At 51.7% G+C, this 12,568-nt stretch overlaps 2 protein-coding genes across 2 annotated transcripts; one reads left to right on the forward strand and one right to left on the reverse strand.

The window, feature by feature from the left end:
- Positions 1-4,689: 4,689 nt before the first annotated feature.
- LOC34620333 lies at positions 4,690-7,884 on the forward strand. The gene is made up of 2 exons (XM_026334200.1): positions 4,690-6,261; positions 6,364-7,884. The coding sequence occupies exons 1-2, from the start codon at positions 4,690-4,692 to the stop codon at positions 7,882-7,884; spliced, it is 3,093 nt and encodes a 1,030-aa protein (XP_026189985.1).
- A 583-nt stretch (positions 7,885-8,467) lies between these two features.
- LOC34620332 lies at positions 8,468-12,166 on the reverse strand. Its single transcript, XM_026334202.1, has 7 exons — positions 12,104-12,166; positions 11,899-11,990; positions 11,602-11,716; positions 11,034-11,147; positions 10,783-10,851; positions 10,379-10,543; positions 8,468-9,088 (listed from the first exon to the last, which is right to left on the reverse strand). Exons 1-7 carry the CDS (start codon positions 12,164-12,166, stop codon positions 8,468-8,470), a joined length of 1,239 nt encoding a protein of 412 aa, XP_026189987.1.
- Between the last annotated feature and the right edge of the window lie 402 nt (positions 12,167-12,568).

Genomic DNA, 12,568 nt, shown 5'->3' on the forward strand with positions numbered 1-12,568 from the left:
ACCACCGGGTCTAGGCCCGTAGTGAGAAGGGGCTCCGCAGTGTGGATTCGGGATGTGAGAGCAGCAGCGGTAGCAGATTATACTGCTGCATTGAGAATCCACACAGCAGCTGGAAGAAGCTGAAGTCAAGAACTTGCCTATTCCTAGAATAGCGTCCCACATACTGCAAAAGAGTGCGGTATGAGTGTGCTGAATGTTCACATGCTTGGGAGTGATTCGCAGTGGTTAAAGTGTAGGCGGTTCATGAAGGCACGGCAGCATGCACGAACTAGCTTCAAATTCCTATTCCTAGTGATTCTCCTGAATAAAGTCTGAAGGTTTTGGACATTGAACAAAGATAACTGGGTGGCTTCCCGAACCACGACAGCGGCCAAGAAAGGGTTGAAATGTGCATGTTGGCTGAGTCTGTCTACATCGACATAGATGCTATATAACCCCTTCCTATGTGACAGTTTGACAATACATTCCACAGTCATATTATTCCAAGTCCTTTCAGGAAACATGAAGATTTGCAAAAGGCCGGTTAAAGAGAATTGCGGGGCCAGCCACTCGCAACCTGGGCATGACATTGCACCTGGCTCTTCAGCACAGCGCATCCCAGGTCACCAGAATATTCAAAGCTAATCCAGTGTAGCCCGATTCCCGCTATGGCCTGAAAGAACATGATGGTATGCTTAGCGCGAAACGGCACTGCACAGGGAAGTGGGGATACAAAAGCGACGGAAACCCGCTTTGTTCCGGACCACAGTAGGTCATCTTTATGTCGAGTAGGCTGTTGACTCGTGTAAACGGTTAGCTAATTCGCCAAGATAAGGTATCAGGCTTCGATGCTTCGCAGCAGTCTGTTCAGGGAACTGGCGTCAACGCACATGCCCCATCTCCCGTCTTTTTCCAGCACACACCTCAAGCTGTGCTCAAAGGCCCTTTTAATTTTTCGTTTTGAGCATATCACCCGCCTGCTAGTCTATCTCCTTCTCATTCTGTGGGAGCTTTTGTCACGCGGTTAATACGAATTTCGGCTGACCCACGGACTAGCTTGATACTGTGCTGTGGATGACTAGCAGGTTGCTTGGCTGCTGGCAGGTGGTCACTATTTAGTACATCCAGAAACTCCTTGTAAGTTGCTTGCCTACATCTGCTGCTTCTTTCCTGAATGTTCAATCAACCTCTTTATTCGAGAACCAGTTACAGATTCGCTAAGACGGGATGCATGCTCAGTACCGTCATCTCTTACTGCTCTGCCCAGCTACCCACGTGAAGCCTCAACCTCGCCTCGTTACAATATTGACTCTTCCCCGCTCACTGCAGATGACCTTCGCGTCTTTACGGTTGTCAGAATTTGCTTCTTTCCGGCGCTTCCAGGAAGCCTAGCCTCCGCACCGCGCACCTGTGGCCGTATGCATGCCTCGCGTTGGGCCACTCATGGAATATGTCGGATTACACCACGATGCACGGGTCCAACAAATTTCACTGACAACGCCAATAGAGCCTTACCCTGAGCTGGAGTAAAAGTAACCTGCCGTATCCTTGCCAATGGCTGCGCTGTGCCGCCCGTCAGCAAACCTGAGTCTTGGGGATTCGGCTAACGAGTGCATAGAAACATTGCATTTTGGTGCCCTGTCCTCAAATAGTATATAAACTTCGCTATTTGTGTCCAGTAACGCTGACAGCTCTTGGCCATCAAAATGAAGTCCTCCCCCCAAAATTGCCCTGCTTTGGGTTCTCAACTGTGACTGATTCCCCTGTAGGACCCTTCATTGTGTCACAACCTGCGCGTAGGGCGTGCCATCTTCTTTACATGCCTTCCCTGCTTGCCAAGATGCCTGCTTCTTGTTAGCCTAGTTTGGTTGTTCAAGCTCTTTGCCTTTTGCGTGCGCTTGTACTTTTGGATTCTAGCTTAATATCCCACAATAGAAACTGGTGCGTTGTTGAGAAGCTATTTGAAGCTGCTTAGGTGCGCAGAGTCCCCTGGCGATTTTTCGTTTACCTTAGACTGGGGGATGGGACTGATTTGGCACAGCCCGACATCCATAGTTTCTACATGCCGAGTTGGTTCTTCCTATCCGGCCAAAGGCGCGTGGGGTGCTCGAATTCGCCTGTGGAAGCTCGAGCAGTCAAACGTTTGTGAAACCTCCGCAGTTCGTTCATTGAATGGATGAGTGGCTTCCCACCGTGCGATCACCTGCTCTGACACTTCAGGAGGACCCGAGGTATGCCATATATTCAGCGGCTCTCCATCTACAATGTGGCGTTTACGAGACAAAGCTGCAAATATTTTTAAAATATCGATGTATCGATAGCTTCTTCGGCTCCATCTTCCTCGATCCTCCCAGAACTTGCTGTAATAATGATCTCGGCATAATTCGAATGGCCAGGGCTTGTACCAAGGCTTGTTCTGCAATAATCTCTGCAGGAAGACAACTTCCACCAGATTACTATAGCCACCCGTAAAGTGTTTCTCCTCAAAAATAACAGACTACGAAGAGCACTCGTTCTTTTTCATCTGCGGGGTACAAAGCGAGGTGTACTTATAACCGGCTGTGAAATCTTTTGACAATTCGTGTCCTTTTGCCAGCTGTGGGGCTAGTGCGTTTGTAAAGGCATGCAGCCGGCCTCTGCCATCTTAATAAACGTTGTGACACTGTCAGCTTCCACCGCAGAGGGTGCGTTTCATACTGCTACCAAAGAAAATAAGATAATTGATCGACCGAACACCCAGGTCGGAGCCAGGGAACTGTTGTTGTGGGGAAACGTTATATTGCAGCGCTTCCAGAGCTAGTGGTAGAGAGAGGAACAGCTGCATCGAACCATCCTGTGCTAAAAGTCGTGACGCGGCATTTAAAGTCTCAGCAGGGCTACTTGAGACAACTACAGCCGGACTTGATGCAAACTCTTTAGAACTTTATAGAGTATATCTGAAAACAATGCACCGCCTTAAGCTCTTGGCGTGAGGAGGAGTAGCCACTTAGAGTGAGAAGGGCTGCTTCCTTTGAGCTTGCCCACTCACAGCTAGCTGCACATAGCAGCTACCGCACCCGCACACGACAGTGCGCCATTTTGCATAGAGCTACCTATACACTGCAATATACAATATACGAAAAGACAGACCAAGAAGTCAGTTCTTTTATTTCTTAAATAGATATAAATAGTGTGGTAGAAAGTAGTCGAGTGTCACGTAGTCGCTACGGTCACTTTTTCCACCAGTACATACATGGGCATAATCGCCGATATGTGGGAGCAGCAGCATGTCTCAGCTATTCAAACATCAGTGAGCACAACAGAGCAAAAGAGTCATGAGCTAGGGATTACTATAACTGCAAGGCCCAATCCTTTCCATCCCTCTCCGTGCCAGTGTTAGCCCTACGTTAAAAACGAGAGGCTACAAATGAATGGCGTTGCACGTAGAAGAGCGGTAAAGGGAAAGCTGGTGGCGATGTATATAGTTAGTTAAATACAGATACAGAATAGATGTTTTGGGTTTAATGGGAGGCACGCACTGGTATAACTACTGAAATGCAGTACGCCGGCGGGTGCAGGTTCGATAGCTTCCAGGGCTCCCGCATTTTTGGCTGCCTGGTGTATGCTTCATTGCTTTCCCTTACTTATTCTTCTTCGTTTCACCTTTAAACACTGTATTTCTCTTGTAGGCAACAGATATGCAACTTTGTAGGCCTTGGAACCAAAAGAACGGCGCAATACGGGCACTACAAGGATTCGACCAGATGCACACCAGATGCCACCGTGCCTAGTTGCTCCAGGCTAAACTACTCCTAGATAATTCCACAGAACAAGCTGATTGGGGCGCATTAAAGCTACTCATTTAATTCAGGCTATGATTTCTAGTCCAGCAGATCATCAAGTGTAGATACGCCATCCCGAGCGGCCACCAGAGCAGCGCTTATTTCATCTGCAAGCTGAGCGCTTTCGGGGGAGCCGCACGGGCCTTTAGGGGCTTAATACTCGCCATTCGTGCGTGAGCTGATCGGAATAATCAAAACTAAAAAGCATCCGTGTGCTTGGGGCGGCAGAGGTGTGAGTTACTGCATAGACACTGGTTTCACATTTCTCACTGGCCACCACCTACCAGACAACTGAAGACACTCCTAGCCCTGGGGCTTTCTCTCCCCCTGGAATTTGCAACCATCCCCTCGTTGTCTGTTTTGGTCCCCCCTAGATCCGCTTCAAAAAAGGCATTGTATCTTTCTAGGTGCCTTAATGAATGCATTTCTGCTCCCAATGCAGCAAATCAGTGAGCTGCACTGTCTTCACGGCCACTGGACCAAGACAGCAGCCGACTTACCGATGGGCTGCTACTTTTAATAGTCTCAATGTGTGCAAAGATTCACCATGTCGTCGAAAACGATTCCTGTATTTGTTTAAAATGAATTTTAGGCCCTATACCCCTTTGCGGCATACACACATATCCTTCCCCAGCGCACCGATCCCGCAGTGTCTGCTGGTAGTCGGCGGCAGGAAAGCCCCCTCCCCAGCAGCCTCTCTGCTCCGTCTTTCTCTTTGTCGTCTGTTGAGCGGAGACTTGTTTTGGTATGCCGAAGCATCCAGCCCTCCTGTTGCCGATTTCATAGGTGACAATCGGCCGTCCAGCGCACGGGGGACTGCAAGACACCACAGGATCGGCTCTCTATTTAGACACGGGAGCCTCGAGGTGCTCTCAGAAGCCGCCTAAAAATGATAGAACGCTGTTCAGTCTCCTCCGGCGAGCATGCCACAGGGCCTTCCATTAGACAGAGCCTGCCACACCATGCCCATCCGGCTGTACGTACAGCCGACGCCAAAGTCCATCAAGCCCAAGGGGAATACAGAAACTGTCCCGTTCCCGAGCTATGCTTGTTTGATGACGGGAGTCGCTGGCGTGGCACTGCATCAGACGAGGGTTTGCCTTCAAGAGACACAGAAGAGGCTCCCCAGAAACAGGCCGCAGAGCAGCACCGGCACCAGCACCATCGACCGCAGCAGTACCCGCAAGAGCAGGGGGGAGCAGCCGCTATCTATGCGAATTTGCATGCATGCGTAGAGGCACTCGACACTCCAGGTAAGGGCTCTGACTGCTCAGAAGCCTCCAAGGGCCTTCCCCCCTTGCCGCCTCCTCATGCCTCCCCTGAGGAGCGGAGTGCTCAGACAGTGACACCAGAGAAAGAGGATCCCTTCGCGTTGGGCGAACAGCCTAGCACTTGCCTGGAGGGGCCCCCAGGACCGGAGACGTGGAGAGCAAAGCCCCACCGTGAAGGGGCCTCGGAAGGCTTGTGGGCCCCCCCGGAACCTTTGCTGACCGGAGGGCACGAACCTCGTGGAGGCCCCCAGGGGGCCCCTAAGAAGAAACTTCAGGAGAGCCACTCTGCTCGAAGTCTTGCTTCATCGGTGAGAATGCCACTGTCTGACGTGCAGGAGGCGGCATCCTCGGGTGAGCAGGCGACTTCAAACAGCAGTGCCTCGATGAGAAGCGGCCGGAGCGGATTGCATCCCAAGAAAGCTTCCACCTCCAGCAGTGGAACGGTACAGGCCGGCGAGGCCCCCTGCGCATTGGAGGACCTCTTCTTGCCTCGTTCACAGGTTCTTGAGGAAAAGGGGGGGAGGAGGAAGCGCTCCTCGCGAGCCGCTCCCGCGCGCAGAGACATATCCGGTGGAAGGCCTGCTAGTGCTTTCGAAGACTCCCAGGGGGCCCCCTCTGGCGAGCGCCCTCTGCAGCAAATCCTTAGCGACTTGATCCGTGCGGCAATGGACCGGTTTGAATCCCTGGCGCTTGAGCGCGTGGAGGCCCTAATACGGCAGACCTGGGGCCCCCGAGTGAAGAGACTCAGGTCTGAGACAGACGTGTCTATGCAGGTTAATGATCAACTCCTCCAGTCTTTAAACCTCGAAGGCCTCACTACGGGAGAGTTACAGGCAGTGCTCAATCTCTCGGAGGAGCTGCGAGCCTATGAGGCGCTTGCTGCGCCATCGGGGAGGCCTTGGGAGGAGAGTTCCCCCGCTAAGGTACACTTCGAGTCTGCGAATTCGAGCCGACTCTCCCCAAGGGGGGGCCCCGTCGTGTCTTGCGGTGGGCGGCCACCTCTCGGAGGCCCTCAGGGGCCCCTGCCCGACTTTGTAGTCACTCCGTGCGGCTCTGTGAGGAAGGTCGCAAGCGCGCTGCAGCAGCGGAGGGAATTTCTAGACGCGATAGATGAGACAGATGGCTTTGAAGACTTTCTTCGAGAGCTAAAGGTGCTGCCTTCTTCCAAGCATGGCCCCGCGGAGTCTCCCGTCCCAGAGAGTCGGCTCTGCGTCTGCGCAAGGAGGCAAGGGAGTCGCTGCGAGCCTTTGATAGATCCAACAGCTGCTTGCTCTCCTCCAGAAGCTGCAAACTCACTTGCAGCAGCAGCAACAGCAGCCGCGGGGTTCATGGACGCAAGCACCGGGAAGGCAAGCCCCTCCCCCGCCAGTCTAAAAAGTTCCCGGAGACGATCGCGACCCAGCTTACAGAGGAAGGGCGGAGGGCCTCCCAAGGGGCATCAGAGGCCCCTACCTGCCAAGGAACCCTACCAGTGGCAGGGGGAGAAGGCGCCTGCTAAGGCGTACTGCAGGGTTGCACGGGCCCTTAACCTCTTTGCCGATACAGCCGTACCGTTTGAAGCGCCTCAAACTGGAGGCATGGCGCTTAGCAGGGAAGATGCCGCTGCAGCAGCTCGCTACGCAAGCCCCCCGTCAGAGCAGCAGCAGTTTTCTCTAGAGGAAGGCAGGGAAAAGACTCCCAGGCTTGATGCAGGCGCGTCTACTTTTCATTTGTTGAGCGCACCCTCCGAGGCTGCGACCTCGTTTTGCAGTGGGGGGCCCCGCGGGTCACGCCGTCCCGCGGGACTTGGCAGTGGCAGCAGTAACAGCAGCAGCAGCAGCAGCAGCAGTAACAGCAGCAGCAGCAGCAGCAGCAGCAGCAGCAGCAGCGCGGCGGACCACGATAGCGGTCACCCCTCCGGTCCCACCCATCTTGGTAGGGCTTTTGCATCCCTGAAATCTTCCTGCGGGCACTCCGGCGACGCTTCAGTCAGCAGTCTGCGCTCTCCCGTCAAGGGGGTGTATTATGATAGCTTCAAGAAGCTGTGGAGGGTCCAGTGGCACACAGCAGGCGATCCAAGGGGCCCTGCTGAAGGCAGACGTATGTCTCGTTCCTTCAGCTGTAGTCGACTGGGATTCGACGCCGCAAGGGCAAGAGCCGTGGCGTGGATGCTCTCTGGGGGCCTCGTGGGAGACGGTGGTGTGGAGCTGCCCACAAGGAGTGCCCACGGGACGCTTCCACTCGGCCTCTCTAAGCTCTGCTCGATGTTGGCTGCTACAGCGGGCTGGGAAATGATTGAGGATCGGCAGATTAAAGAATTTGTCGCGTTTTACGATCCTAAGAAGTTCCTGCTGCGAGTGGAGGGGTACTACGTAGCGCAGAAGCTGTGCGGAGGGTCTCTAACCCCGTCACCCTGTTCGGCGCTCCCTTTGAGCGCCAGCAACGCCCTTCCCTCGAGCATCAACTGCAGGGAGACTGGCGTAGGGGTGCCCAGTGTACCTCTTCCTCCTGAAACAGCCCCTACATGTCCTGACATGCGGGGGGCGTTGGCGGGGAAAAGGGGCCCTCGAGGTGCTCTCTTGAGCAGCAGGCAGCAGCGCGCGCTATCACCCCTTGGCCTAGATGATATGCTTAGAATAGTGTGGGGGAGTCCTGAGGATGCCGCAGCGTATATTATTACCGGCTTAAATGGCGGGGAACCCCCCGAAGGGCCCCCATGTGAAAGCCGGGGCCTCCCGGACCCAGAGGGAGACGTCAAATGTGAACCAGCAGCGAGCCCAGCAAATGCTGAAGGCGTGTCGGCGAAAGCAGAGGATATTTTGTACACCTCTTGATTTTAGTGCAGGGGAGACGCCAACGCATGTTTGTGCCGTCTGCCGCCATACTTTGTTCCGTGCCACACTGCCACTGCGTTGCCCCTATTGTTTGCACAAAGCGGCGGGATGCAGCTAGTTGGTGCGCTCGCTTGCTGGAACACTTGGCAACCTTTGACTAGAAACAACGCAGTCAGCCGTTCCGAGGCAGTTTTATCAACTGAACAAGTATTGCAAAGGGGGACTTTGTGTTTCTGAGGGTTTTTCTCGCTGGTATAGTCGCGTAGCGCACGTGGAGTTGATAGTCGCAGGGGTGTTTTTACCTGAGTGTAGGGCTCTGCTGCGAGCAAGCACAAAAGAGTAGGCAGTAAATATTGAAGTCTGCTCTTGCTCTACAAACAGGGGGTCAATTTAGGTATGGACAGCAACTGGGTAAGTCTGCCTCCTATAGCATACACGAACTTATGGACAACACCTGCAAAGGCGTGCGGAAGCCGCGCTAATCAAAAAAAAGCGGCATCCCTTCTTAGAAAATCAGCGGGTATACAAAGTTAGAATGCGAGCGGCGGGGAAGCACCGCCAAAAAGCGTAACGCACGCAAGAATCAAATGATAGATGCCATGTCAAAAAGATCCCACTCAAAGGCGAAGCCGCTGTCACTCTGTCCCACCGGCGTGTCCTCCTCCTCTCCTGTCATCCCAAATAAGTCGAAAGCAGAAAAGGGGTCTTCATCCTCGTCATCGTCATCTAGCTCCTCTTCGTCCAGTTCCTCGTCTTCATCTGAATCTTTTGAACCAAAGCTGTAGCCTTGAGCGAAAAGGTTCATCATGTCCAGGACGGTGGTGGCTGCTGCTGCCGTCCGTCCCAAGATTCCGGTATTGTGCCCCCTTCTTACAAACCGCCCTCCGTCTCCCGACCCTCTTCTGTCAAAAAGCTTTCTGTGTGTTTCGTTCCTCAGCATTTCATATGCTGCATTTATAATGACAAACGGTTCTTCATGCGCTTCCTTCTCGCCTTCATGAACACCCGTCTCCTTAGCGCAAAAAGCACGCAGCTTGTCTGGATGGCAGACCCTTGCCTTTACTCTGTATGCCCGCTGAATTGACTTGAGGGGAGCATTGGGAGCCACCCCGAGGGCCTCGTAAGGATCATAAGTCGGTTTTCCTTGCCAAGTTCCCAAAGGAGTTAGGCGGCAGAGTCGCTCTGCTTTTCCTCTGAAACATTTCTCGTGGGAGAAAGAAGATGATGCACTTTGTGGCACACACGAAAGAAGGACCACAAGCAACAAGACAGAGAGATGCAACACCGGCGAACCCGTAGAGGAAGAGCCAGCCAAAGGCAGCAATCCCCGCATTTCTGTGGCGCTCGATCGGGTAAAGAGGGAAAGACTAGCAATTAAAGAGACTCAGTTACGCTCAAATCATCACGTGAATTGCCGGTTACTCTAGTTTTGAGCAACAACAGGGCTCAATGCAATGAGGCGCCTTTCAGAATAATCCCATCCTACCGCTGCTAGATAAAATGGAGATGACGCGCAGGCGTTTTGCAAACTTTCATTTCTTCTGCCTAGCCAAGTGACACAATGAGTAAGTGGCTGTGTGATCCCTTTTTGCTTTGAATACTTGTACAATTATGGCGTGCGCAAGAGAACAAATACCCTGGAGCACCAACCGAGAGCAAGGGCAATCATGGGCAAATAAGGCGAAAACTCAGAGACAATAAGAAAATAAACAAATTTAAATGTAAATGAAACCTTACGGTCTTTGACGACCGTCGACTTCTAACGGCCTCCTTAAGGGAACGAATGAAAAAATGTTATGTGTCTCCCACAGACGGAGCGAACCCGAAAAAATCCGATGCAATGTCCGTGTATCTGGTTGGAGGAAATGACACCAAAATAGATCAAAGGATATTAGTTTTCACTAATCCTCATCATTTTCCCCGTTCTTCACCGAGCACTTTGCTGGGGAAGCCACTTCGGCGAAATCTGCTCTAGCCCAAGCGGCTCAGCTTTCATAGTTCCTAGAATCAATGCAATTGGCCAGATAAGATGGTTCCAGCGGAATGTTTGTTTTTAATGAGCATCATTATGTATATACACATACATTTTTTGTTTTAAGCGAAAAATAAGCAACAGAGCCGTTCCAAAGAATTGTTCGTGCCCTGTCTTGATGTCCAGCACTCAGAGAGAGCATCCCCTCCTATGCCAAAGTACTTGCCACATCCGAGTTAAATGCTTTGATCGCTGTTGCGGCTCAATTATGTATCTTGCTGCAACCGAGAAGAAGAGTGGCGGTGGCATTCGGGCCGTCCAAAATACAGCAAAATTAAAAATGACGACCGATGCCACTCGACATGAGTGACACACATTGGGTGTACGTCCACCCGATCAGTCCGACATGCGATAACCGCATTCCGGTTCAATTTAGGGCTATTAACAGCACTTGCCAGTTACTTCTTTGGACCCTCTGTGGTTTTCGGTCATACATTCTCTTCCGGCTACCCGAGCATTTACCCCGGCTCGAGCGGTGTATACACATGAATAATCCTTTCCCAGAGAACCTACTTGCTGTCTAGACATTTGCTCCTTGTGGGTTGCCACAAGAGCGTCTGCCGCCTCTGCGTGGTCTTCCAAAGGAATGCGGTAGGCTTGAGCCACTTCTAATAATACCTTGTCGACCTGTAGACACAAGAAAAGGTTTCAGGCATAACATATTATGGCATAAGCATGGCATATAGAAGTCACCATTTGTGGCCCACAAAAAAAAGCAAGCAGTAAATCGGTATCGGGAAGTAACAATTCAGTTCTAAAAGAGTAGTCTGACCGAAATAACAAGAGCGAGCCGCCTGTGTTTCCAAAAGAAGAAATATACGACATATCTGCTATGCGTGTTCTACACACACAAGTTTTCACTTCACCTGCTGCGTGGGCATTGCGCTGGAAGTAGAAGCATCCAACAAACTCGACACTGAATCGCTCCTGACGTCCTAAAGAAGCAGACACGGAATACGGCTAGCAACCATCGAATATCGGGTGTATCACACAGATATATGGGCTGCAACTGTGGTAACAGCAATATTTTGAGCTCCGGGCTTCCGGCTCAGGATTAAAGGGTTCAGTACGGTGGACACTACGCTACGGCGCCTGTGATTCAGGGTCTTTGCCCCACGAGGTCATCAAACAACTTAGAGAACAATTCAATTTCCCTGAGAGACGCGGAGCTATCAAGTTTCCGCAAGGCTCCCGAGAGGCCAGAGGCGACCGAATGAATTTTTGTAGTAAGCTGAAAAATCGCACAAAGAGGAGCCCTTAGTGGTGCCGCATCATCCTCCTCGGGCAGCTGAGGCTTCGGCCTTCAAAAGTCTTACATTCAGCAGACAAAGCTTAATATGAGTTTGCCCTATTTGGGGGAAAGTTTGTATACAGACGAGGTCGTGTACAGAAGAAATAGCAAGCAGCGAATAAAGCATCCATAAAAGTGGGTTTCATATGCGCAGGCATCTTATTTCGCACCAGTGCAGGTAAGGCAAAAAGGTGAATGAACAGGCTGAGATATGCAAAAATGGGGCTAAACAGCTGGGCGAAATGCTAGGTATGTGATACAGATCTCTTTGCGCCAGCCTTCTAGACGTACCCTAGTTTCTAGTGTATTTTATTGGGAAAACGTGGTACTGGACCGTGCATAATTGCTGAATACCGTTATTAAGTGGGGGAATGGGGTTGAAGGCAGAGCCCACCTGGTGCGACCGGTGAGCGCCATCGAGACGGGATGCCACTGCCTCGAGTTTCGACGACATGTGGAGACAATTTAGTCCTTCGTGTTGTTTGCGTACATAATTCTGCGCAAAGACTCTATGTTAGGAGGGCAAACAAGCAAAGAAGACAAGCTCTGCACAACGATGCCGCTAGAGCAGGCTGCTAACGTGCGTTAACAAGTAATAGGGAGGCAACAGAGGGGTAGCCTGAGAGTGTGTCCATGCTATAGGCTACTCAGTTCTGTTGTTTCATAGAGAAATAAAGGATGTTTGAATCACCTTGCGCCCTCCTGGTTATGGCGTAGGAGTGCGCGCCGTATCTTTTCTCTCTCTTGCAGACTTTCCCTGTAGCACCTGTCGCTCTGCCTCTTCTGTCAAGCATCCATAGCACAAATTCAGTGGCCAGACATCAGAACCAATAGTCGTATTTTCACAGGAACGAAGCCAGCAGATACTTATAGGAAAGTGATTTTCTTTGCCTTACAAGCTCCCGCGCCTTTATCCTCAAGTCCAGAATGACCGGCAGAACTGAATGTTGAGTCCCCATTGCTCCTCTGCAATAAAGTGCGCCGTTACGTCTTGGCTGTGGTGCTATGAAGAACGGCAAGCGCGATCTCAGAAGGTCTTGGCCGTTTGTTTGTCTTCCTGGGCGAAGGACGGACGGCCACGGGCTGTAGTTAAACGCCGGAGAGATGCTTGGCTATTCGGGTAAGCAGACGCTAATAACCCCTTTGTGCCTGGCTCCTTGATTGGGAAAGCGCAAAAAGAAGAAATGGTGAAGAATCGGCTGCGGGAGATTGACAAGTGGTGAACCGGCACTCAGAAGCAAGCGCTCTTTCGAAGTTTTGTGGCGTCAAATGCACGATTCCGGAGGCTTTGACAAAATCTACAATACTAAGCTAAAGTTTCATTGAAAGGGAGGCTACAGTTGGAAGAAATGCGAACAAAA

Source organism: Cyclospora cayetanensis, unplaced genomic scaffold (genome assembly GCF_002999335.1).
Source record: "Cyclospora cayetanensis isolate NF1_C8 unplaced genomic scaffold, CcayRef3 CcayRef3_contig_38, whole genome shotgun sequence".
NCBI lineage: Eukaryota > Apicomplexa > Conoidasida > Eucoccidiorida > Eimeriidae > Cyclospora > Cyclospora cayetanensis.